The sequence below is a fragment of the Equus caballus genome, chromosome 2 (assembly GCF_041296265.1).
Source record: "Equus caballus isolate H_3958 breed thoroughbred chromosome 2, TB-T2T, whole genome shotgun sequence".
NCBI lineage: Eukaryota > Metazoa > Chordata > Mammalia > Perissodactyla > Equidae > Equus > Equus caballus.
The window spans coordinates 91,831,049-91,858,393 of NC_091685.1; the positions used below are offsets into that span (position 1 = coordinate 91,831,049).

At 36.9% G+C, this 27,345-nt stretch overlaps 1 protein-coding gene across 4 annotated transcripts in view; it reads left to right on the forward strand.

Annotated features, from left to right (window-relative positions):
* The window catches only part of TTC29 (tetratricopeptide repeat domain 29), a 258,945-nt gene that overhangs the window by 43,891 nt on the left and 187,709 nt on the right, over positions 1–27,345 (forward strand). For 2 of the 4 annotated variants that reach the window (XM_005607917.4, XM_070261556.1), the window contains exons 1-4: positions 6,047–6,289; positions 6,914–6,953; positions 12,090–12,187; positions 14,068–14,151. In XM_005607917.4, coding sequence (XP_005607974.2) covers positions 12,096–12,187; positions 14,068–14,151 — 176 coding nt within the window. In that variant the 5' untranslated portion in view covers positions 6,047–6,289; positions 6,914–6,953; positions 12,090–12,095. Of the gene's footprint in view, positions 1–3,721; positions 3,899–6,046; positions 6,290–6,576; positions 6,628–6,913; positions 6,954–12,089; positions 12,188–14,067; positions 14,152–27,345 lie in introns of those variants that run through there. The other 2 variants (XM_070261554.1, XM_070261555.1) reach the window with 2 other exon arrangements.

Consider the following 27,345-nt stretch of genomic DNA (forward strand, 5'->3'; position numbering starts at 1 on the left):
ACAGGAAAAAAAATATCCTTAGAGTGTAGCTGACATAAACTAGCAAATTCCTTGTATACAGTGTGTGGAGTTTTGCTCACATAAACTAGCAAATTCTGTGTGTACACCTGAGCCTTCTCAGAGTTTCATTTTTGTTCCCCAGGACACAATGGGATCTACATCTAATTACAGATCTAGATATTATGAGATGTTGAATAAGGAAGAAGTTATTGTATTATTTCTTCAAGGGAACAACCTCAGGCAAAAAAGTAACAGTATCTTCAAGCAATGAAAGAACAGCTACATCAAACAAAGGAGGGAGATTTTCTGAGTGAAGATTTTCTCAGTGGAGGATGTATAAGAGGGATTTCGAACTTTAGGCTATTCAAAGTCTTCTGAAAAAGGCCAGATAACTCCATTTCCATTGTGAAAGTAGCACTCTTTTCTGATGAATGCCTTACAGTCACGTGAGAGATCTTCCCAGGCAGTAGAAGCAGCTCTTGCTGTGATTGTCACTTGACTTTTTTTCAGGACGGTTATATAAAGGGTTTTAGTCCATGTTTTGAGAACTTATTATTTTCTTTATCATTCTCTTGTTTATATTATCCAGTGTCACCAGAAACAGGTACCCAACCCAAAACACTTGAATTTCTCATTGTTTCATGATGATCTTTGGTGGTAGCTTCACGATCTGTTAGAGTTTTATCCAACAGACAATGGGTTACAAGTAATCTAAGTTGATAATTACTTGTTCACCAAAAGTGTCATCATTTGCTATGTTTCCCTACAAGAATAAAAACCAAAGCTTCATTACTTTTCACTTTAATGTTGATGAGCAATCCCAAGAACTCTACCTGTCCCTGAAGATCCTTTCCCCACAATGGAGCCTCTGGTATCAACATTGACATCAGCAGAATTTTATACCAAGCAACAGAATTTTACTGTTCCTAATTTAGACAAAAGGAAATGGACAGAGGTCTGAAAAATTGGGCTTGGGTGCTGCCAGGAATGAATGCACATTCTGAGGCTAAGGAAGCAGAAACCACAACAATGGTTTCTTGGCAGGAATTATCTTGACAAGAGGCCATGGTTGGTATGGAATGAATGCCAAGTATTTTCAGGTAGTTTGTTTTGCTGCTCAAAATTCAAATTCCAAGGTGAGAGCCTAAAACTGGCTTTGCTTATGCCATCTTCTTCTCACTTGGCTAGAGGTGTATAGGATATCTAATACTGTCCCATTGGACTGTACTTAATGGGAGGTTGATATTTCCCTAGGATATAGGTTTAGGAAGAGGAAATGGATGCATAAAAGCCAAACCACATGCAAATAAATCATTTGATCCAGATTTTTAGAAAATTATATTAGCTAATTTATCTACTACACATTTAAGACAGGCAGTGTGTGACTTGGCTTTTATTCCTCCCTGTCTCTTTTAACCACATTTTCTATTTTTGTTCTATATTTTCTCCCTCTTTTCTGACCCTTAATTTTTACTCTGTCTTAAATTAGTGTCCCTTTCCTGAGAAAGGTTCAGAGGCCAGCAAACTAAGCACATATGTTTATCTCCCTTCTTTCCCAACATCCTGGTGAAATAAAAATGTGTAAGTACCAAAAACAAACAAACAAATCAATAATAGTGATAAAAAGAGAGTAGGAGTTGTCAATGGATGAGAGATTTTAAAATGAAGATGCAAAGTGGAAGGAGCAGGGTGAAGGATGAAACAGGTAGAGAAAGCCACAGCTCGGAAGCAGTTAAGGACAGTCTTTCAATGTAAAGCCTGGAGTCACTCCTCAGCACTGCAGGTAAAGAAGAACGATGGAATGAGATGGGGGCCTAAAAATAAAGGAAAAAAATAGGTCCGAACATGATATAATCTAACGCCCTTGCCCCTAGGCAGAGAGCAGGAAGGAATACATTAAACCATAGCTCTTTTATAAAGACTTTAAATAACTCTTTTATAAAGACTTTAAATGAACTCTGAGGGGAAAGTTCAGGCTCCAGGTGTACATGTTGGAAGCTCAGGGTTGACTCCTTATTCTGGAATAGAAGGCACAGTCTGATAGCTGGTTCCTTACACTCTCACCCTGAAGGAAACTCAAGGAGACATGACTTGCCCACCTCTTCCAGAGCTATGAAAATTGTCGCTCAAGGAGGAAACTTGGAGAAGAACAGTCCTATCCAGACAATAGAGCAAACTCGCACCAGAGATCCAGTCCTTTCTTATATGTGAATTGACATCTGTACCCTTGATGCAGATTGCCCCCAATATCTCCTCTTTCTTATTTTCCATAGTTATAGGATCTTGATTTTTAGCAAGTCATATGGCCACTCAAAATAAAGGTAATATTTTCCAGCTGCCCTTGAAGCTAAAGGTGGTAATGTGATGAAGTTCTTTCCAGTGAGATGTAGCAAGAAATGATGTGTTTATCTTCTTGGAAAGAGTACGCTATTATTCCCCTGTGCATTCTTTCTTTGGATAAAATGCAGATGTAACACTTGGAAAGCAGCCACGTTGGCAATGAGTGATCTTGGAGTGATCTTGGAATCTTGGAAATGGAATCCATAGACAGTGGAACTACAAAACAAAAGGAACTGGGAAGCTGACAGCACGGAGTGCCATTGCAATGCTGTATTATTTTTTCTGTTACTGGCAGTTGAACCTCATGCTAATTAATATAACAACCAAGGACAATAGCTACATAAAAGAGAAATATCAACATTAACAAAAGAAAAGATTTTCCTGGAGGAAAAAATAATTTAGAGAAAAAAGAAACTTAAATAAAACTAATTTCTATATTCAGACATACTTCAGAAGATATTGCATCTAAAAAAGAAGAAAAAGAGGGGCCAGCCCTGTGGCTGAGTAGTTAAGTTCGCAGGCTCCACTTTGGCGGCCCAGGGTTTCGCTGGTTCGGATCCTGGGTGCGGACATGGCACCACTCATCAAGCCATGCTGAGGCGGCATCCCACATGCCACAAGTAGAAGGACCTAGAGCTAGAATATACAACTGTGTACTGGGGGGCTTTGGGGAGAAAGGAAGAAAAAAACAACAAAGATTCGCAACAGATGTTAGCTCAGGTGCCAATCTTTAAAAAAAAAAAAAGAAAAAGACTCTATAAAAAAGGAGAAATCAAAACACAAGAGCTAGCAAAGACTAAAAAATACGATTCCTCCCCCCACCCACAAAACAATCAATAAAATACTGGAAAATAATATTGTCAAAAATGTCCAAATTTTAGAACAAAAGGCAAAGAGAATTTAAAAAAGATCAGAGATAAAACATATAAATCTGGGTCTGTATTCAGCAAATAAGAACCATAGAAAAAGATAGCAAAAAATGAGAAAAAAAAATTATTTTCAAAATGGTAGAAGACAATTATCTAAATCTGAGGAAGGATGTGAGTACTCAGCTGACAAGTTCTACCTAGAAAATCCCATGAGATATTAGATCAAAAAGGATAAAGAAAATATCCTTAAAAAAATGCCTGAGTTGAGGGAAAAAAACAGGTCTTGGATATTCATTATGACCATTCATAGTTACTAGACTCAAATATCAGAACCAAATATTGGTTCTTCTATTAGGCACCGGTAAGATCGAAGTTACCTGCTCTCTTAAAATTGGGTATGGCCATGTGACTTGTGGTCAATGAAATGTGAGAGGAAATGATGACTATAATTCTGGATGAAGCCTTTAAAAGCTAATGTGAAATTTACTCTTATTATCTCCTCTCTGCCACAGACCAGCAATGCTCCCGGTGGTAGTGATCCTCTCAGCGTGATTCTGCTGTGAAGACAGTATAGATCAAAACCCAAGGCTGACCTGGGATGGTTACATATTGTAATCGAGAGATAGACTTTGTTGTTTCAGGCCACTGAGATTTGGGGTTGTCACTGCAGACACAGATCTTATTATAAGGTATGAAAATAAAATGGCACTAGACTTATCATCATTAACACTGGATACTCAAAAAAAAAAAAAGAATGAAATATCTTCTAAATTCTGAGGGAATGATTGTTGACTTAGAAAGTCTTACCCTGCCAAATGACCATACATTGTTCGATATGAAAGAACGCAAAAAAATTTACCTCATATGTTCTTTGGGGATGTGTTCAGTGAAATAAGAATGATTCAGAATAATTTTCATCTTGAAGGTGATGATTGAGATACTAAATGAACGTTAAGAACAATTGTGGGGAGTAGTTAAGAGGTACTGACGCCCACTAGAGGATTGTCATTCACTTCTTTGGGAGCTGACATTACCTAAAAACCTTTCTCCGGAGCAGAGATGAGAAGAGAGCACTCGATCTTATTAGGTCAGTAATAGCCGTCAAACTATTATTGCATCGCTTCCCTTCCCTCACCAGTTCTAGGTGGGAAAGAGAGCGCAAGTAAGGAGAAGAATTCTACAGAAGAATCAGTTTGAGGAACCTCTATCCATTCTGTCATTTGTTCAATTAATTCAAAACATATTTTGAACACATACTATATACTAACCCCTATATTATTCTAGAAAATTTGGAGAAACATAAAACAGTCTCTGTTTTCTAAGTGCTCACAATCTTTCAGGAGAGATTTACTCACATAAACCAGGCACCATGCAAAGTGATACTCATATAATAAAAGTAAGTCTAAGAGGAAGGAGTAGAGAGAGGGAGAGATTAATTCTATGTGGTGAATTCTGTGTGTGTTTTCTAGAGTCCTTGAAGTTTTCACAAGGGCCTGAGTCTCTAGATAAAGTTACACCCGAAGCTGGCATCCTTTGGTTCAGAAAACAATCAGTTTCCACTTTTGCTTATGCCAGTTTGAGTCAGCTTTTCTGTCTCTTGCAAAGAAAGTTCTCTAACTGAATTCCCTAGCTCTAAGAAATCTTATGCTAAGCAGAGGAGAAAGAAAATTAGTCAAAGAACTGCCCGTGAAAAAGCGACATGCAGGAGGAATAAGTCTGAAGAGGCAGGAAGGATCTGGCTAGAAAGCCAGGCTAGGAGAGCCTCATGTGAGAAAGAAAGTGCATGGAATTCACAAACCTCTAAGCAGAAGAGGCAGCAAGGACTGAAACAGAATTCACACAGGTCACAGTAGAGTTGTGTTAAGGTGATGCTGAAAATGGGGTGACAAGTTCATGAGAATAGAATGGGCATTCCTGATGTGGGAGATCCAGTTGGAGCCCTGTCACAGGTAGTCACAGTGATCAATTGAATGTATAATGTAAATTTGCATGGTGGAAATAATTTAGTAATTTGCTGTAGCAAATTAGATGTTGGAGTGAAAGTGTGGTTACGGTTGTTATTCTTGTACTCCAAATAGAATCGATTTATGGTTAATAGAAGGACTCATGTGAGCAATATTGCTGGCTCACTCTCCTACAGTATGTGACAGTAGGCAGTGAATAAAAGTCTTGCTTTCCATCACATTTATATTTGATAAGTAATAAGCAACAAGCCTTCTTGCTCTCTATATGTGTGAAAGAACAGCAAAGAAACTCACTTCCTTACGCTTACATGTGAGAGAAGGGATGGAATGATGGGCTGAGATTAACAGGCTGACATTAGGTAGGTGTGAACATAAAATACTAAGCGTTAGGTAAAATTTTAAAAGTATGTATATATAAATACAGGACGCAAGGAGATTCTATGAAAGAGACCTTGAATTTTTAGCTCATCACAACTCAAAATTGGATTATCTTTCTGGAGACAGGGGTAGGTGTTTTTGCGGGGCAGGGAAAAGATGGTTCCAACTGCAACAGAGGCTGAGGAAGAGGGGAATGAATGACTTATTTAGTGGCATCAGATCATGCGGGTCACGAATGACAAGCCGATCGTTTTTCTATCAATCTTGTGGACAAGAGGGAAATATTGTAAAATACAGAGAATGCAAAGCTATGAAGGAGATGATCCAGGGCGGCAAATTCGAGGCCCTTCTATTAAGTGAACTAGTAACGTCTGAAAGCGGTCTGAGAACTGCCTTGCTTGAAAAGCCTGCTGGGTCTATAGGCCCCGCACAGCCCTCAATAGACTCCGCCCCCCAGGCTCCGCCCCCGTGTCCGAGAAATCTGGATGCTGCCCCAATCCTGAGCCTGTGATTAGCCTAGCCCCGCCCCTGCCCACCCCGCCCCGTCCCCTCTGTATCCCTGGAGACGCTCTCGCGTCCCCTCTCGGAGCACTGGCTGTGCCAGGTCTTACACCCACCGTGGGAAGAGGGGGCAGCGCCGGCGCCCAGCACCTGCCACTGGTGGGGGACACACTTTGGAGGAACAAAAAGCTAGAGTTGTTCCCCAGAACCAGTCCACCGAGGTTCTTAACAGCTGAGGTGAGGCTCGCGGTAGGACTTGAACGGCTCCTAGAAGAGGCGGGCTGTTCTTCCAGGCTGTCCCTTCCCTGACCCCGACAGACTTTCCTCCGTGAGTCTGTGGACTCTGTCTTAAGCTTCCTGAGCCTGAGCCGAGATCCTTGCCGTTTCCCTCAAGAAATGAGTAGAAGTAGGAGCAGGGTTAAGACGTTCTTCTCGCTCCCCAGTCACCTGATCCTCTGAGAACAGTGGAAAAATAAACAGGCGTAGGAATAAATTATTAATTCCGTTCAGAACTAGGTGGGGGCAGAGAGGGAACTGAGATGCCCTCGGTTTGGGTAAAGATAACTGCGTCTCTCGTAAGTTAGATCAAATTGTTATCCCTAATGTCACATTTGTATTGGAATATATCAATAAGTATACATATTTCAGATGTATGGGAATTAACGATTAGTTTCTGCCATAGAGTCTATACTTTGGGATTTAAAAAAAGTTCATCTAAACACAACGCAAGTGTTTAGTATTTGTTGTATGAAGAATCTTATCTTATGATTTGGGCGGGGGGAAGGAGTTATTTACTAATTTTTAACTTTTTTTCTTCCGTCCTTTGCTATTAATCTTTGCTTCCTGATCTTCAAACTGAAGTCTGCAAGCCTGGAGAGAGCTTCAGCAGTAATCTCCAAATGTAAGTCAAGGGAAACATGGCCTGCCTTCAAACACTTGTCCTACTTTAGATTTTGATTTAACCACCAATAAATTTCAGTTGATAGGAAATGTATGATTTCTATTTATTTTATTTAACAACTATTTAATTATATACCATGGAGTGCTAGAAGGGTCCAAAAATTATGATACAAGGCATAAATATTTAGTGACTCTTTAAACATCTTCATGTGAATTTTTCTTTTTTTTGCTCTTTTCAGGAGCACAGTTATTGATATTTCTTCTGTAGTTTTCTTTGACCGTCCATAGGAAAAGAGTTTGTAGTAATAATATTAAAAGTTCTAATTCTTGTAAATGATTTTCTTGGCCATAAAAAAAATCATATTTACTTTGAACTCTCTTGACACATAATAAATTTGCTTGCTGTGGTTTGTTGGCTTTATTTCACACATCTCAGCTTTTACCCCAAAGTGGCTGAATTCTGGAGACAGTGGTCAGCCTCAGACAGAATCACTCCCCAAGTAACCTCTGTCTACACAGTGCTAGGCCTTCCCTTCCTTTGTGTTTCCTGATGAGGGTATCTCTGGGGATAGCGGGCAAGAGGGTTACTCTTTGAAGAATTTTACTTGGGGGCCAGAAATTTCAGCTCACGCCGTGGGACACATTCAGCCTTACCCAGCACTCTCAAACCTTTCATCCTGTATTTCTCCACTCTCATTTGTCTTCTCAAGTGGAGGCCAAACTTAGAGACTGTAAGTGTGATACGAGAGCCGACCAGCAGATCAAAGAATCCGCCAAATGTCTTCTGAACACCAGCAGTGGAATGGCTTCAGGCAGCCTTTTGATCTTTGTCTCAGCACCTGTGGTGCTACATGAAGCACCGCCCACTTGCTGGCACTGGGGGAGCCGCCTCTGGGTCCTCCTAACAGACTGCTTCACCCTTAGCTCCTGGGGCGAAGCTCGTTTGGGTACCAGCCAGAGAGGTACCTCTCATTCTCCTCCTCCCTTACTCACCTGAATCTGAACCATCCCCCCCTCTGCAGTGGTACCCACCTTGTGTGGTCTCCTCTGTGGTCTTGAGATAGGAGAACCCTGAGGCAGTGCCATCGGTAAGGACGTGTCCCATTTCTGCTTCAGGCCTAGGTGAGTCACTCCGCAGCACTAGTCCCATTCCTCATGGTCAGAGCTCACCTAGGAGCTGGGAACACTGTCAATCCAACACCAGGAAAATGATACAACTAATTTAACAAAGAGCAAAAGGCTTTCTTCACTCGATAGGTATAATTTAACTCTGAAACGACAGGATTCTAAGCATGCTTGCGCTTTTTCTCACTTATTTTCCCCTTCGCTGCTTTTATATGCTGGAATACAGCTACTTGGCTGCTTTAAGAATATGTAACATAAATAAGACTAAACTTATAAAACATGAAAAAGATGGTGATTCCTTAGATAAGAGAATAATTTGTTACAGGATCCCTTTAAATATTTGATGCAGTTCAAATATTATATGTGTAAAATTTCAGTACACACTGTATCTATTGTGTAAAGCAAAATACCCTTATGTGAAAAACAAATTCCCCTTTCCCAGCAGGCACAGGCAAAGTAAGATAGGGGTTTATAACAGGGAGGGAGCCCTGCTCAACTTCCCCCCAACTTTGACCTTAAACTTTCCCAAACAGATTAGTCGAGGGATATTATTTCCAACATGCAGTTAATAACTTTTCTTCCACTTTATCATTCAGCTCTGACCACCCCCCATTCAGAGTTTGTGCCTTAAGGCTTGCCAGCAGGGCTTGCAATACTTACATTAAACTAAATTTAAGAGTAAAGGTGCTCCTGCTGCTAATGTTCTCAGATCAGAGGAGAGCAAAATGAAGGAACTGGCAGCTGAAACTTTAATGGTAGGAAACGTTAACTCAGATTTTGAAAAAAAAAAAAAGAAAAAGAAAAATCACAGTTGATCTGTGTGACAAAGAAGACATGTTCCTCTCCATGTATAACATTGCGTTTGATTTCATTCAATGCTTATATTTTCTAGCAGAAATCATCTAACCCAAGTAAACATCAAAAAGGATGAATTTTATATCATGTACTGGAAGCCCAACTTTTGAGAGGGCTTATGCCTATCTTGATGGGATATATTGGCTGGATCAGAGCTTCTGGGGCCTGGTCCCTCTGTCCGTCTACAAGTAGCTGGGTCTTCCTAGTATTTGGTAAAATTACCAGTAGCTTTTCCTCATTTTGAAGCTCCAGGGTGAACCCTTCAAAGGCCCCTGCAAGAATGCAGAGACCACCCCTGCCTCAATGCTCTTGGTAAGCAAACGGGGCTCTCAGAACAGAGTCTTAATTCATAGAGGATGGAATGTCCCAGCTGAAGCAAATACAGTCATTGCTTTCTTCTCTCCCTTTCGAAATCTGCTAGGGGTAAACAGATCAGGGTTAAGAACTGAGATGGCCCAGATTTGCTCTGTAGCATCAGAGGACTCTGGAACATAGCCTCTTCACAGCTTCTCTGAAATAGGCTCATGGGAATTGGGTCTGGGGAGTTTTGGTGTCTCTTCAAACCCGTACATGAGGTCTAACCCTATGTTCATCATGACTTCTCACTACATGTTCTGCATAATGTTGCCATTTAGTCAGTTCTGGTTATCCCAATAACTAGTGAATATAACATCTGATCAGAAAAATAGATTTTTTGAAGTTACAGAAGAAGTCACTAGATTATGAAGTTATGAAGTATAATACAATATGTTTCTCATGTTTGTTCTAGAGGAGAGGACTAACATTTGCTGTTTAGACTGTGTACTTTAAAGCTATAACTGTATAAAAATAAGTGGACATTATGTTTCATGGATCATATCATGCCCTGATAATCTGGGTAATATTAGGATTCTATTATATCTGAAACAAGACACTGATCTGCATTAGAATTTTTGGCATTAATTATGTGAAAAATTATTTTCAGGCTAGGGTAATAATTTTTTTTTCAAAACACAAGACTATCTATTTCTACACTGAATTTCAAAAGATTTTCCCTCAAGTCTTATTGCTCTCCTCCTCCCGCCACCCCCTACCATGGCTTTGCGGCAGTAGAGAAATATTGTATCTCAGCCACCTACAGGAGGCTCTACCTCAGGTGAGACCATGTCTCCCCACCTCCACTTCTGCCTCCTAAACCACCATCCTCTTTCACCCAGAACTCACAGCAAGCTCCCAGCTGGTCTCTCTGCTCTCTGCCCTTCTTCCCTGTACAGTCTAAATTCAAAAGAGAAGCCAGAGGGATCCTTTCAAGGTGGAAGTCAGATCACGTCCCTCCTCTGCTCAAAATCCTCCAATGGATTCTTAGCTCAATCAGAGTAAAACTCACGATTTTTATAGTAGCCTTCAAGACCCTATACCATCAGAACACCAAATTTCTTCTTAACTTCTTTGACTTCCTCTCCTTCTGCTCTTATTTATCCCTTGGCTACTGGTGAGCATTTGGGTACTTTCTAGTTCATTGCTTTATTTTTTGCTATAGATCTTATCTGGTGTTTTATGTACTTTATTTATGTATCATCTGTTTTTCCCCTACATCCACCCCCTATAATGTGAATTCCTGAGGTCAGAGATTTTTGTTCACTGCTGTTATCTTCAGCACCTACAATAGTACCTGACACCAAATAGAAGCTCGATAAATATCTGTGGAATATATTCAAGGCCTAGATTGATAGTCATTTACTCTAGGAGACACAGGTAGTGAATGCAAGACAAGTGATTCAAAACTGAAAACAAGCCTTCCAGTTGCTTAGTGGAGCTAAGTGTAGATAGAGGTCAAAACTGGTGGAAATAGTGGTGGGGAATCACTGGGCTTTTGGATGCTTCTCTCTTTAACAGTAGAAGCATGGGTTATTTTGCATCTGAAAACCCTTGCAACATGTGACAATTTTTCTATTCTAAATCCACAGACATATTTCCACATTTCTTCCTCTTCAGGGTAAGGTTTATATAACTTGATTTTATAGACCCACCTTTATTCTTGCTCACTTACCTTCTCCACTGTGGCATATTGCAATTCCCAAAGATGGCTGCAACACTATCTCCCATCTCATGTTCTTTTCTTTCAATGTGACTTTGATGCTCTCTCATCAATAGGTGGGTCTGTGTTCACTAGTCTTGAACCTAGGAGGGCTCATTACAGTGGAAGTGATGCTATGTGACTTCCAAGGACAGGCCTTAAAAGGAGATACAGCTTCCACTTGGCTTTTCTTTGGGATACTTGCCTTTGGAGCCCGGAGCTGCCATATCAGAAGTCTACAGCTGCCATGCTGTGAAAAAGCGCAAGCCATATGAGGAGGCCATATGTATGTATTCTGGCAGACATACCCAGTTGAGGTCCCAGCTAATAGTTAGCATCAACCACCAGATATATGAGTGAAGACAGATGATTCCTGCTTCCTACCATTGAGCTACCCCTAACCTTCTGAGTCTTCCCAGCAGAGGCCCCAGTCATTGTGGAGTAGAGAAAAGCCATTCCCACAGTGCCCTGTCCTAATTGCTGACCGGCAAAAAGTGTGAAAGAAAATAAAATGATTTTTGTTTTAAACAATCTTTTTTAACCCACTATATTTTGAAGTGATTTGTTACACTCTTGTAGCTGTGTGTCCCTCAGGATAGCTCTCTCCTTGCTGAGAGTCATTCTTAGCATCTATCACTTCTAAGGGAAAGCCTTTATTTGTGAGTGATAAAGTTTTTAGAAAATAGCAAAGTATGAGCAATTTTCAGTTATTGACTGTAACAGGAAAGCAAAGCAGGAAAATCTGAAATCCACAGCTGTCCTAAAAATCTTCACCCTTTAATTGCAACCATGTTACTTAACAAAACTCATACCAAAGCTCCTGACTGAATCTTCAACTCATTTATCAGATTTTCTCCTTGTGTACTTCATAATGGAGATGAAGGTAAGTCATAAATTGGCCAAAAGGCAGATTGTGGAAGAAAATAATGAGAGAAGCAACCTGCAGAATCCACTCACTGAGTATCATTCCTGAATAAAGAGCTATAGTTCTGTTCACAGAGGCATTCTCAGCTCAGATGACAGACTGGATCTCTAATAATGTCTTAAAGGATTCTTTGGAAGATTTATCCTTTAAAATACCATTTCGTTTTCTTTTTATAGTTCAGAATGACCACCCTGCCCCCACTGCCCATGACACGCCCAAAGCTTACATCCTTAGCTAGACAGAAGCTGCCTTGCTCCCCCACAACAGCTCCAAGGTACGTGGCCCTGGTTTTTATTTCTTCTCCTACGGAATGAATTTCTTGCAGTAAGAAAAGTCAATATCATATTTCAAAAACAAAATTGTTTAAAGACAAAAGTATTTGTTATATTCAAAATATTCAAATTTACTGTTTCAAAAGGATTGATGAACTTCATTCAAATATTCAGAATATATTTAATTAGCAAGCTAGTGCTCATATGATCATTTTATTTCCTATTCCAATTATATCATGGTTCCTATAAAACTTCGGAGATATATTTCATTTTTAAAATGTGTGTGGAGAATAGAAAGCAGATGCTTTAGGAGTGAAAAGTGTATGGCTTATAATCCACAAGGCTGTGAGTGCTGATTTCTGTTTTGGGGGAAAGAGGACACAGTCTAACTAACAGGGTAGGCTGGCAGGCACGATTTAGCTCTTAAAATGATCCTGGAGCCTGAAAGCGCATCATCAAACTGCTGTTGCCCGTGAACGGCTGCCGAGCTCCTGGAGTTATAGCCGAGAAATGCCAGGACAGAGAACGCAATGTGTTTTGTCATGATTATGAATATTAACTGAGATTGTGTTATTTAGACATTGCCATTTATAGCTGTATTGGTTTCTAGTAATGCACATATTATTTATCAATATAAATAATTTACATATGTAGGTTTGATTATTTTTCTTATGTGCATTCCTTTCAATTCCTGCAAGGCATAATGATCAAAGCATTATGAGACTACTTTGTTCTGAGAAGGATCATACCTCATTTTCAGTATTTCTGGGAAAAACCAAAGCCCCTGGACCAAAATAAATACATTCGGCTATACTAACATAAAAATTCTTTTATAATAGCAAATCAAATTTTCTTTTAAAAATTTTTGAAAATCAGAAATTCTTCAGTGATGCATAATTTCAATATATAATACACATATTTACTTATTGGGCTATAACTGACATAACATTATATTACCAGTATATATATATATTATTTTCCATTTTACTTTTAAATAATGTGAAATATTAACAAAGTCTGAAAAAGTTTATTCTTTCTGTCTTTTTTAATGATTGAGACTACATTTTCTTTTCAACATGAGCAGAAACATAGCCCAATCTCGCATCCCTAAAATAAGAGGTATTTTAAAGAATATTATTCTTGCACTCATTTTGTTGAAGAAAAATATTTTTATTGTACCCATTTAAAGCAAAGTTTTGTATCAACCTTCTCCATTAGCTTCTGAGTAAAATCAGATATTTGCTTAGTCCCATACTCCTATGGTTGTAAGATGTTAATAGTAAGCTTATTTTTAAAGCTGCAAGGGGTGTGAAGAATGAATGCACTAAACATGTAACATATTTCTCAGTAAAGTCCTCTTAAAATCACTTTGCACCTTGAACTTTTAATAACAATTTGAATTTTATGTGTGACAAAAAAAACCCCACTCACACAGCATTTCAGAGCAAAATTTGCTGGTGTTTAGAACAGATAAATTTTACACATATGTATCAAATACATATTCTTAGTTCAGGATTCTGTGCCAAGAGAATATCACTTCTATAGTTGGCAAATTATTCTGTGAAACAATGTGAGTAACATGGAAGATCTTAAAAGCTTTGAGGAGAAAACTCCACTTATTTAAGGATGCAGATTATGTTAACGTGTTTGTCTTTTATTTGTTTACACATTGGGTTTAATCTTCTTCCCTGTCTTTTTCCATTCAAGAAAATTCAAAATTTGAAATTATCAATCAACAACCTAACTCTATAGCTATTGTAGAACGTTTATTATATATGGTATTATTCCTGAATATTGCTGTTCTCCTGGTGGCATTTTATATATTTGGTAGCTTTTCAACTTGATAAGGCAGTGTTTTATTATTTCTTTCCATTTCATTTAGGTCTCAATTGATCAAAGAAAAAAATGACATAGATCATTATCTGGAAGAGAATTTCAAAGGATTGTCAAAAGAGGAGGTTGCTGCGTAAGTATAACCTCTTAAAGATACTTTAATATAAAGTTTGTTTCTTTTGTCTTAATTCTTTATTGAAATTTCAATTTTCCTGTGCAGTACACTTTTTCATTGGAACATGGCATTTAAAAATTAAAGCTCATATTAAATAGTGATAAGTCATATCTATTGATCTTACACATATCAAAGTCTTTAATTTTATGGCTTTCAAAATTCTCATATTTACCAAGATATTATATTATCACATTTGCAATATTTTAGTTAAACCTGTGCCATTAATTGCTTAATAACCTCCATTTTAAGGTATGTTGCCTCCATGGGGGAGAAAAAAGCTTTAAGAGAAAGATGCATATTTCATTTTTTCTTGTGATTTAAAAAAAAATCCTTTAATAATGTATCTTCTCCCGCCGCCCCACCAAGAACCCACAAAAAGATTGAACAGATCATAGTTTATTGGTTAATTTTAAAATAATTCTAATTGTCTGGATTTATTTTTTAAATGAACAATGTAAACTTTGCCATTTTCCACTAGTTATAACCTAATTGATGGTAAGCGTAAAAACAGTATAAAAGTCCATGAAGGTTAGTAAGAAATGAATGGAAACCTAGAATAATAGCTAAACAGGCTTAATATTTCCTACCTACACGCTTAGTGACTCTGTTAGAACTTTAGATGTAAGCATTGAAAAGCGAAAATCTTATAAATGCACATGCATCTTATGGAATTCATTAAATGATTCAATTAAAATATTTTATACAGCAAATGCTTTTAAGACATTCTATTAGTTTTGTTTAGTGCTATGGTATACCAGTGAAAGAGTATTCCTGATATTTTTGGTATAGGTTTTCATATAGTCTAAAATTCTAAGTCTCTTGGTATATTTCATTTTATCAGATATTATCTTTGTCAGTTTCCATACGACATGGAAAAATGGAATAGTTCCTTCTGTCAGTAGCTACTTTATTTTATAGAGTGACAAAATTTTACAGTAACTGTCTTCCTTGGAGCTTTATTGACTGCTGCGTGTAGTATCTGGGGTCTTTGGTTAAATGCTGTTCTGGTTGTTAATTCATTAACTTTCCATGGTGACCTCTTGGATAAAATTAAAGGTCAATATTGTCTGATGATACAATTACTTCTTAAAAGAAAAATATGTATGAGCAATATTTGCATTCTGATTTAAATATAATGACATCAAATATCTGTAATTGGCTTAAGAATTATTAAATTTGGAATTTAACTAATGTCTCACATAATTTTACAAGCTCAAAAATCTGTATACTTAAAATCTTCTAAGCTTTCAGTCTGGAGTGAAGAAAACTTTGATTTAAGACAATGCAAAATAAGCTATGCCAATAAGTGTTCTCTTAATAATGTTATCTTTTTCACTAAGGGTATTACCAAATGGATTTCAAATCCATGTTATGCTACAGAAAACAAGTAGCGCTGGATAATTCTCAAGCCTTGCTATTGTGTTCTTCTTAAAGCTTCTTTCATTTGAATATTTTTTTCAACTAAAGCTCTTTCCCTGAGATAGTGGATGCAAACCTTAGTGGGAAGATAGCTTGTACTTATCTCACAAATCTGCTTTTGATTGATATACATTCTAGACCTTGCCCCCCAAAAACTAATTGAATAGCATGTAAAGGAGAAAATTGATGAATGATTTCAGCATCCCCCAGCAATACCCAGCAGGTGCCATGAGGAATTATGCATATTCTGTTAGCCAAGGAATTGCTGCATAAAACGTTTTATTAGCCATTCAACTCTAAAAAGATAAATTGGTCAACAAGCATTTGTTAAGTCCTTACTTTATATCTAATGCTAGATTTTTCACAGTGGGAGAGAAAATTATATTTTGTCATAAAATACCTGGCCCCATCTTTGTCTCTATTTGAGACAGTAAGATCTAAGAGCAAGAAACAAATATGGAATGAATGACTGTTGATTGTCCTGTGAGGTGCAGCCTAGAGGTCTAGAGGAAATCAGAGAAGACTAAGGTGGAAGGATGAAACTAGCCAAGGAAGACAAATTTTGAATTTGATTCTCTTTCTGATGACATAAAATGCACAAATTGGTATGCCACAGATCCTCAGTGTACAAGGATGTAATGGGAACAAACTGGTGAATCAAATTTTCAATCAGACAAAAGCAATATGTAAGATATACCCTCAAATCCCTCTCTATCCTCCCTTATTCTTCTCTAGGAGGGTAATAGATATACTTATTTATAGTTGTTATACAACTGATGTACATTAGCTTTGATACCCATAATATGCATGTGCTCTTTTTCTAGTCCCACAATAACAATTCATCATCTACCCCAAAATACACCAACCTACTTGTACGTAAACTCACACTCTATGACTTTCCTCCTATTGCAATGAGTGGAAAGTACCTGTTTTTGTCTAAGGATGATACCCCTACTTGTGTTCTGGATACCACCCCTCTTACTTGTTCCAAGTCTTCCTCTTGCTGTTAAACATGTTTTCCCTCTACGTCATCAATTTCTCCCTTTCCGTTGGATCAACCTCACTAGCATTCATATCTACTCTAGTATTTCCCTTGACTTCGTATTCCCTTCCAAGTTCTACCCCATTTTTCTGTACTCTTCACTGCATTCAGAAGCACTCTCAGTATTTCCACATCCCATTCTTTCCTCAGTTGATTCTAAATAGACTTTCAGCCCCAGGACTCATTGAAATCTGTTTAGGTAACCAATGTCCTCCATCTTTACCACGTCTAATGGTCATGTTTCTGTCCTTGTCTTGCTTGATGTCTTTTCAGCATTTGATAGAGTTGAGCATTCTCTCTTTGAACATTCTGTACTTGTGATTTCCAGGATGCCATGTTCTATTGTTTTCCTCCAAACTCTTTGACTGTGCTACCTCAGTCTCCTTTGCTGGCTGGCTTTCTCTTTTCAAACTCTCAGTGGTAGGTTGTCCTAAGGCTGGGTCTTAGGCTCTCTACTCCAGCTACACTCTCTATCTGGATCCAGTCTTATAGCTTTAAACATTAGTAATAACCTTACAGCTATCAAACTTGTAAATCAGCCCCAACCTCTCCATTGAGCTCCAAATTTTTTATATCCAGCTGCCTCCTTGACGTATTTGCTTTACCTCTACTGCCCCTCACTCCCACCCCCAAAAATATTCCTCCCACAATCTTCCCCCAATTCAGTAGATGGCAACAAGGCAGACTTGAATTTCACCACCCCTCTCCTATCTACTCTATCAGTATTTCCTATCAGATATAACTTCAAAATATATCCTGTGTTCATCAACTTCTCTTCCTTGCACAGCCACTGTCATCTCTTACCAAGACTGCTAGAATAGTCTTCTAACTATTTTTCTAATATTCCCTCTACTCCACCAAAATTCAGCCACCAGAGTGATCTTTTGAAAAAATTAGATCGTGACACTCCCCTACTTAAAACCCTCCAAGAGCTTCCCATTGCTCTTATGATAAACTCTAAACTCTTTATCATGGCCTAAAGCTGTGTGTGGTTTGCACTTTGCTGACTTCTCTGACTTTATCTTCTTTTTTTTTAATGTTTTTTTAATATTTTTTTAATTGCAGTAACATTGAATTATAACAATATATAGCTTTCAGATGTAAATTGTAATATATTTTGAATTCTGTGTAGATCACATTATGTTCACCACCCAAAAACTAATTATAGTCCATCCCCTCACATGTGAGCCTAATTACCCCTTTTGCCCTCCCCCGCCCCGCTTCCCCTATGGTAACCACCTGTTCTCCCCACCACTCATTCCTCTCAGTGTGGCCTTTATTGCTGACACTCCTTCTTGTCATGCAGGTGTTACCTTGAATGTAACCTCCTCACTCTGCTGTTCCCTGACCTCATCATCTAGTAGCTCTCACCCCACCCACACTCACTCTCAGTCAAATCATCTGGGTCTATTTCTGCTGTAACCTGGCTCCCATCTTTCATTAGGAGTTTGCATGTCAACTGTCTTCATCCCTAGCAGAATGGATGGTCCACGGCAACAGGAATGTGTCTGTAGGTATGCCGCTGTTTCCCCAGAGCCTAAACAGGGTCTGGCTCGTGGTTGGAGCTCAACAACTAGATGTTAAATGAATGAATGAGTGAAAGAATAAATGTAAGATTAACCAAGAAATAGGTATACTGCTATGAATATTCTTTGGTTACAACACTTTTAGTTAAATGTTGTATGTAGCTGGCTTGACCCTTGAATTGAGGAAGTTTAACTCCTCAAAAGTATTTTATGCACATAAGTAGGAGTATAAAATTTAAAAGAATAAATGAGCAGGTTAAGCTAAAGTAGTTTTACTGGAATAGCCAAATCCAATTGATGAGAGTTTATTTTACTTAGAATGGGTAAAATAGTTCAAAGGCAAGAGCTTCTGGGTTTTTTACCATCTACATTTACAGAAGGAATTTCAGTATGCTTCCTTACATTTTAAGTGACTAGATTATCATTGTGCCTAATAGGTACATTTTTTGTACATTGATAATTTGACTTTCTTAGATAAGTCTTCAAATAGTTCCTTGATAGTAGTTAACTAATCTTTAACAACTAAGGAAGGTCATGTGTTTCTGTGCTTTGGATGTTTTTATTCTGTATTATATTATCAGAATGCATTATTGGTCTTAAAAAGGACTTTAAGTGTCACTTATTATCATATCATAATTGCTTTGAGTAGCTAAGTAATAAAAGTGTCATTTATAGATTCAAATAAAAATTTCTGGGGGGCAGTTTTTGCAGCTTTAGCTATGTATATGAGGATACAAATAAACAAAATCGTCAAGGGACAGAGAATGTTCATCTGCTCAATATTATTTTCTGCTTCGGATATCAAGTTCTATTATGTGGAAGAATAGATTTAGTTCAAAACTGAGCTCCTCTGTAAGATACTGCTTTCTTTCAGAATATCTTTCAGCATCATCAGTTGATGTTTACTGAGCATCACTTTGTCAGCACAGTGGCCATTAGAACCATCAGTTACCGTATTCAAGAAGTTTGGGTTATGAAGAAACAAAGAATCATTTATTTTCATATCTTTTAAAGCGTTGCTCTCCTGCTTTATTTCAAATTGTATTATATTTACTCAAAGTAAATTAGCGTTTTGCCAGTCTTAGGTTTTCATCTTGCGTTTGTTTCAAAATTGCCTTCCAAAAGTGCTTTTACGAACTACACATACACTTGTTATAAATTTAGCACCTGGATTTGCACAATGACCAGGCAACAAGATGAAAATGTTTATTTGGGATTTAATATTTCACGGGAACCTTATGGGTGTTTAGGCCCCTTCACATGTGCTCTTCCTCTGCGTCACTCATTTTGTTTACTTTCAAATAATTTTGTGAAATCATTATTTTTCTCTTCAAAACATTTTACTGTTTTGTAAAGTAGTAAACTCTGTATAGAATTTTGCAAATTAAAATTCTGTACAGAATTTTGCAAATTCTTCTTTCTGAAGAAGGCAATTGCCAAATAAATGGTTACGTGACTAACAGGAACAGGCAGGGAAGAGAAGGAAAGAGTCTGCCCCTTTCCTTCTAGGTAGTAAATTGGATTTTAAGATCTTCTTCTTGATTCAAGATAAAGAGACAGGATTTGGGTTCTCTGAAGCAGAGAGACAATTATTCCTTTCTTTCCCCTAAATATATGTTAAAAAAAGGAAAAAAAAGCAATAGCACAGAATACAGATGAGAACAGAGGAGGGGTGCCATTCCTTTTTATTTTTATTTCTTTATTTACTTATTTATTTAAATTCTAGTATTATCTTCCACAGCAGAACTCTAGGATGTGAAACTAGGGGGAAAAAAGGCTTTTTGACCATAATAAAAAAATATTGATATCAATAAAGTTTCAAATTTGGGAATCTAAAAAGTGCAGTTGGAAGGAACTTAAAAACGATTGTTCACTAGGTGCAAAAAGGATCTCAGATTTTCAGCAAAGCAAATTGAGGGATAAAAAGGGAACAAAGATTTCAAATGTCAACAGAACACAAAAATGCCAATTTCTTAGGCATGTATGTCTTTATGTCCTTCAAAAGTTTGCTTTAAAATATTGTTTTCATGTAAACTATTTGAACTTAGCAGCTCTAATAGACTTTAAAAAAGGATCTTTGTCAGGGAAAAGCATGAGAATTATGGCATTGCAACTCTGGCTATTATGGGAGCTGGTTTCTTCCTCTGTTGAAAATATGGCTTTAGTACTTGATACCTGTGTATGTAATCTTATGCAGGTTAGCCGACTTCTCTAATCTTTGATTTCCACAACTATTTGAGAAGATAATAAGAGGAAATTCTGATGGAAGTTAAATGAGATTCTCTACGTGAACCACACGTAGACAACACTCACTTTACCTATTATCTTTAACTGTCATTGATCATTTTTCTTTGGCTTTTTAAAACATTTATTAATAATATAAATAACCTAAATATTTTGCATTAACTTTGAGTATTGATTTAGGTAGTGATATTAATTTATCATTTTTCTTTAAAAATGTATACTTACCTGTTTTACTTTGCACTGGATATCATTTTCATCATGTTCAGAAAACAGAGTTTTTAATAAGAGATACATTTCAAACTTAGTAATGCCAACTGAAAGGACAATTTTTTAAAATTTCAGCACATAGTAACTTTGCAGAAATTTATTTATGCTGTGCCAAGCAATACAATTTACGTAGCCTGCTGAGATATTCCAAGCAGTTTTTAAAATCTTTTTATAAATTGCTTAAACTTGTCATTACTATGATAAGGTTGCTTTAAGTATAAAGCTATAGTCTTAGAAATATATGGAATACAGCCAGAGAATGTAGCTCTTCCTATAATAGCTCATAAACCTCGAGGTGCACAATGGCACTCCTCTATTTGGAAATCACTTGGGAAGTTGCTTTTTCAGTAACAAGGAGCAAAGTGATGAGAGGAGATAAGCACCCAGGTACCACAGTAGTTGAATCAGTCGGAACTGACAGTCAGTGGGATGAACTCAGCCACATCACCCATAATTCATGGGGCGAGATGGTTTCATTAGGTTGAGTTTTGTCTTTGGTACCGTGTTCTCTCTGTTTTAAGAAAGCATGCGTGCAAAGATTCAAAACTAATTACACCATTTTCCATTCTCCGTTATGATTAAAAAATTATCATCAATGTTGATATTGCTGCAATTATACGAAAGTCATCCCCTTGCTTCATACCCATACCTTATTCTATTTTCTACATTGGAAACTTGAGATGTTATAATAAACAGTGTCATCTTCTCAGTACTTAGAACAAAATCAGGTTATGGGCTCACAAATACTCTTTTGCTTTCCCGGGGCTTCCTCAGATATTACCAAATCGGAGTCTTTTATAGTATGCAAAATTAGGTGATTCCTACCTCTAAATTAAAGAGTACAGCATTATCATTCTCTTTTTAAAAATTTTTTATTGTGGAAAAATTTGCATAACATAATATTTGCCATCTTAACCATTTTTAAGCGTACATTAAGTACATTAAGTACTTGTCATTACGTACATTCACGCAGTTGTGCAGCCATCACTACCATCCATCTCCAGAACTCTTTTCATTTTGCAAAACTGAAACGCTATACCCGATAAATAATACCTCTCCTTTTACCTCCTGCACCCAGTGCCTAGGAACCACCATTATACTTTCTGTCTCTATGATTTTGTCTACTCTGTGTAACTCATACAAGTGGAATCCTACAGTGTTTATCTTTTTGTGACTGGCTTTCATTTGTCACTGCCTTTTGTGACTGGTATTTCGTTTAGCAGAATGTCCTCAAAGTTCATCCATGTTGTGGCATATGCAAGAATTTCCTTCCTTTTTAAGGCTGAATAATATTCCATTGAATGCATATACCATAAACTAATAATTGAAATTTAGTATCAAAGTATTGTTTTGTTCACCTTACTCTGTTTCATATGGCAGGAAAATGAGAAATATATTTTAGAAAAACTTAATATGTTTTTTATTTATTAGTTTTTGCTTCATTCTATGTTTTTGCATTTAAAGATTTTGGTTGTTTGGAAGTTCACTAATGTGGTCACCTCAGTTCTTAAATCAATTAAACTGAATTAATTATGTATTAATTTACATGTTTTTGTTTGTTTTCAAAATTAGAACAGTACTCTTCTTAGAGCTATTAAGCTACTTTTTCTCTAGTCAATAATATGTTGTAACCTTCAGGATAAATGTGCCCTAATATAATTGATTGTCCCTCATAACATAATTAATTAATTACTATAGTGTCTTCTAAAACTCCTAGATAATCAGTGAGAAAGAATCTTTCCAAACTTCTTTTCCTCTTAAAAAATTTTTTTTCATTGCATTCACATTATTCCTAAGGGATCAGAAGTTATTTGGTCAGAATAATTTTGAAGAGCTTAAATTTTATTCTAAGTCTATTGGGAAATCATTGGAACATTTTAAGCAGGGAAATGATTTGATAGAACTTCATTTTAAAAGGGTCACTTAGGATGTTTTGTGGATATTTGCCTGGGCAACAGCCAAAGAGAGAGAAGATGGTACATTGACCAGGGTAGATGTAAAGGAAATGATAAGAAAAGGTCTTATTTAGAATATATTTTGGTGATAGGGAGATCAGAGCTTACTGATGGAATGAATGCGGGGAGTGAGTAAGGCAGTAATCAAAGAGGACTCCTTCTGAACTAACCTGAGCAGCTTGGGAATGTATTGTTCGCTCCTTAGTCTCCAGTACTTATAACAGTAGCCAACACATAGTAGGCCCTATCAATATTTTTTAACTAAAGCCAGTCACACTCCAGACTATGTGATTTCTTCTAATCCCACTTTGAAATTTATCCTTTGCTCAAATAATAATAATAACTAATATTTGTTAAGCACGTACTATGTTTCAGATACTGCTTTAAGTGCCTCATATGTTTTCAGTCATTTAATCCTAGAAAAATCTATGTTGGTTCCATTTGCAGCTACGGAAATTGAAGCGCAGAGATATTAAGTAAATTATCCAAGGTCACACAGGTGCTAAGTAGAAGAGCAGGAATTTGGACCTAGGCAATCTGGTTCCAAAACCCATCCTTTAACCATTACACCATTCTGTCTCTGCATTTACCCAGGTCTTCATTAAACAATGTTCTCTCTTATCTCTCAACTTTAGTGTATTACCCTTCCCTTGGCCTAGAATGCTTTTTCCCCTTACCATTTCATTTCATTCTCACTCATCCTTAAATGGTTCAACTGTATTAGGTAGCCTTGCTACTGTAATACCTGTAATGTCCAGAACTCCTCCCATGGCACTTACAGCATTGCTTTGTCATTTTTCCTCTACTAGACTATAAGCTTCAGGAGGGCTGGAGCCATGGCTGCTTTGCTCACATGTGCATCCTCAGTACTCACACAGTACTTGGCTCACAGGTGTTGGGGGGAATCAATGAATGGCGATCTTTCCCCGCTTTGTAGCCTTGTACATGTGCTCTGCCTGAAATGCCCTTCCTCCTCCTGCCTTGGGCACTTGGTATACTTTTATGTTCCAGCCTCAGCTTAGCTGTGTCTTGCTCTGTGAGGCCTCCTTTGATCCATCCTCACTCACGTGGTAGAGTTCAGAGCGCCTGCTTGAACTCTCTTATTCGCTCTTGATAATCATGTACACGTAAAGTCTTTTTCCTTCTTGAATCATGTTTAACAGACTATAGATTGTGACCCATTGGTGGGTAGTGGTTATGACCCAGCAGTTTGAGGGTCATGACTAGCATTTAAAAAATGAAAGAATGTAATAAAATAGAATAGAAAAGAGTAATGTACAATGTAGGCTAAATATTGGGAGGCTGCCAGGTGTAGTGAAATGGAGCATGGCTTCTAAAACCAAACCCCCTAGACTCAAATTCTAGCTTCACACTTACTGACAAAGTAACTGATTGATTTTGGCCGAGTTAACCTTTCTGTGCCTCAGTTTCGTCATCTGGAAAAAATAGGGATAATGATAGTAGGGCCTGGCTCATGGAATGGTTACAAGGATTAAATGAATTAATATTTAAAGAGATTAGAACATTTTGAATATTAGTGCTTTTACACTTTTGTTTCATATATATGCATATATGAAATATCTATGTACATGTATTGAATTCCAATGAAAAATGTCTTACTGTGAATTGCCATAAGGAAAGGGCTCTTCTCTAGACTTAGAGTTCTTTGAAAACAGGGATTGTGTTTCATTCTCCTTTAAGACTCTTCCGACCTACATAAAATAACTTTGTTTCTTGCTCACTTTCTTTCTAGAAAGGATTGAAGAAACTTAAAATTAACATTTTATATTACACAGCTGTCAGATTATAAATAGAAAATGAAAGGCAAATACAGAAGTATGTAAATATACTCCCCTCTAGAGTTAATATAGTTCTCCTGAGGGAACATTAAGTTTCACTCTGAACTTCTGGGACAAAAGGAAGATGTGATGGACTATAGAATTCTCATGACCTGATGAAAGGAAACACATCAGTTCTTCAAGATGGACAGCTTTTTCCTGATAGTAAATTCCAAAACAAAGTTATCATGACCTCATATAAGAAAATGGAGCAACATAGTAGGACTTTGCACACCTAATGAACAATACAATGGCTATTCTGGACAGCTTGTCATAAATATTGCATCTCTTAGCTACATTCTATTTCAGACAAGATAGTAACGGGTAATATTGCATCTCTTAGCTACATTCTATTTCAGACAAGATAGTAACGGGTAAGATATATTATATGAATACTGTGCACTGGTCTCTGTATTAAGTGATCCTCACAATAACCCTGTGAAGAGTTATTACTCACAGAGACCAAGGCATAGGGAGGTTAAGTAATTTGACCAAGGCAATTTAATGTTATAAAGAAGCAGAAGCAATGAGATAGAAAAATGATTCATAGAGAAGAAGGAAGGAATAGGCAAGAAAGAAAATGGATCAGACAGGCATCAGAGATCAGATTTCCAGACTCCTGATGAATTCCCAGTGCTACTGCGGATCTAAAACCTCCTTCTGGGTTCACCTCATGAAGAGCTGGTCGTTCTATATTCCCAATTCAGATTTCTATAAAATCCCCTTAAGCTTGTCTGAAACAATCTCTTATCCTACAACCAAAGTAGCCAAAGAAATACATTGCTAAACAAAAAAAACACATTGTCTTAAAAGTTTAGTTTAGGGCTTTTCCACTTCAAGATCAAGATGAAGATGGATGGCTAAGCACTTTCCTTCCTATGTTTAAAACGACCACACAGAAGTACAAAAGATAGCAAATTCTTACCATGATAAGAAAGAAAGGAAGAAAAATGAGAGATTCCAGGATTTTCAGAAATACATTTTTAGAATATTTTGGAATATTACCAGGGATAAAAAGTGACATTTCATAGTGATAAAAGGAGTTGGTTCATCAAGAAGACGTAATCCTAAATGTTTGTGTTCCTAATGACAGAACTTCAAGATACATAAAACAAAAACTGGTGGAAAGAAGAAGAGAAACAAACAAGTCCACAATTACAGTTGGACTATAGTTGAAGATTCTAACACTGCTCTCTCAATAATTAATAGAAAAATCGGTAAAAAATCAAAGGCTTGAACAATACCACAGGTAAGTAATTGACATTTACAGAACATTCCACCAAACAACAGCAGAACACACATTATTTTCAAGTGCACAGAGAACATTTTTTATCAAAGGAGATGACATTCTCAGCAATAAAGCAAATTTCAATATACTTAAAAGGATTTAAATCTTAAAAAATATTTTCTCTTACAACAATTGAATTACATTAGAAATACTAGCACGAAGATCTCTGGAAAACCCCCCACAAGTGTGGAAACTAGACAACATACTTCTAAATAAACCATGGATCAAAGCAAAAATCACAAGGCAAATTGGAAAATATTTTGAACTGAATGGAAAAGAAAATATGGCATATCAAAATTTGTGAGAAGCAGCTAAAGCAGTGCCTAAAGGGAAGTTAATAGCATTAAAATGCTTATATTAGAAAAATAGAAATGTCTAAAATTAGTGCCCTGATTTTTCATTTTAAAACACTAGGGAAAAAAAGTAAATTAAGCTGAAAGCAGAGAAAAAGGAATGGTAAGATGAGAGCAGAAAACAGAAAAACAGAGAGAAAATGAACAAAACTAAAAACTGGTTATTTGAAAAGATCAATAAAATTGTTTAACCTCTAGTCAGACTGATCAGAGAAAAAAGAGAAGACACAACTTTCCAATTTCAGAAATGAAACCACTACAAATTATTCAAATATTAAAATGCTTATTAGGTAATGAGCTTTATGCTGATAAATTCAACAACTTACATGAAATGGCTCAATTTCTTGAAAGACACTGCCAAAGTTCACTTAAGCAGAAATAGATGATACAATTAGTTTATATCCATTTAAGGCATTGAATTCATAGTTTTGAAACTTTCCGCAAAGGAAATTCCAGGTTCATATGTCTTCAGTGGTGAATTCTACCTAACATTTGGGGAAGAAATAACATTTGAGGCACAAACTCTTCAAGAAAATAGAAGAGGAAGCACTTCTCAACTCATTCTGCGAGACTGGAATGACCCTGATACCAACACCAGAATAAGCCATTACATAAAAAGAAAATCATAGAATAATATTCCTCATAAAGAGTGATGGAAAAAAATCTTAAAGAAAAGTAACAATTGGCCTGGATTCCTGTCAGGGAAGCTGGGGCACCACACAAAGGCCTTTTCATTTGGCACTGATGCAAGGACTAGCCAGCCTGTGCTCTCCTGACCCACACATCTCTGAGTGAATCCTGCAAAGAGAAGAAATCCAAGCATGCAACCTATGTTAAGAAATCTAGAACTTCATCATCACGCATGGACAAATATCCTCTGATATTTGAGGAAATATCACAATACAAAGAAAAAAAAAGATGATGAGAACACTCAATCTGAGTTGAAACAAAGTTTCTCCAGGGGAAAGGAGAACTTTAAAAGATTTCCAATTTCTTTCCTTACAGACCTTGTAGAAAATCATTCATTCCTCAAAGATGTACCTGATGCTTGAAAGGATTTTTTAAAAAAGAATTCTTCAAAGTTAAGATAAAGATTGCTGAAATTCTTTTAAAAAAATTCAAAAGAAGGGATGGAAGAGAAAGACAAAGATCTCTCTCAACACATGAAGTTAAAACTGAAAAGATATAGAAACTGTTTTAACAGGTATGAGATACAGAAT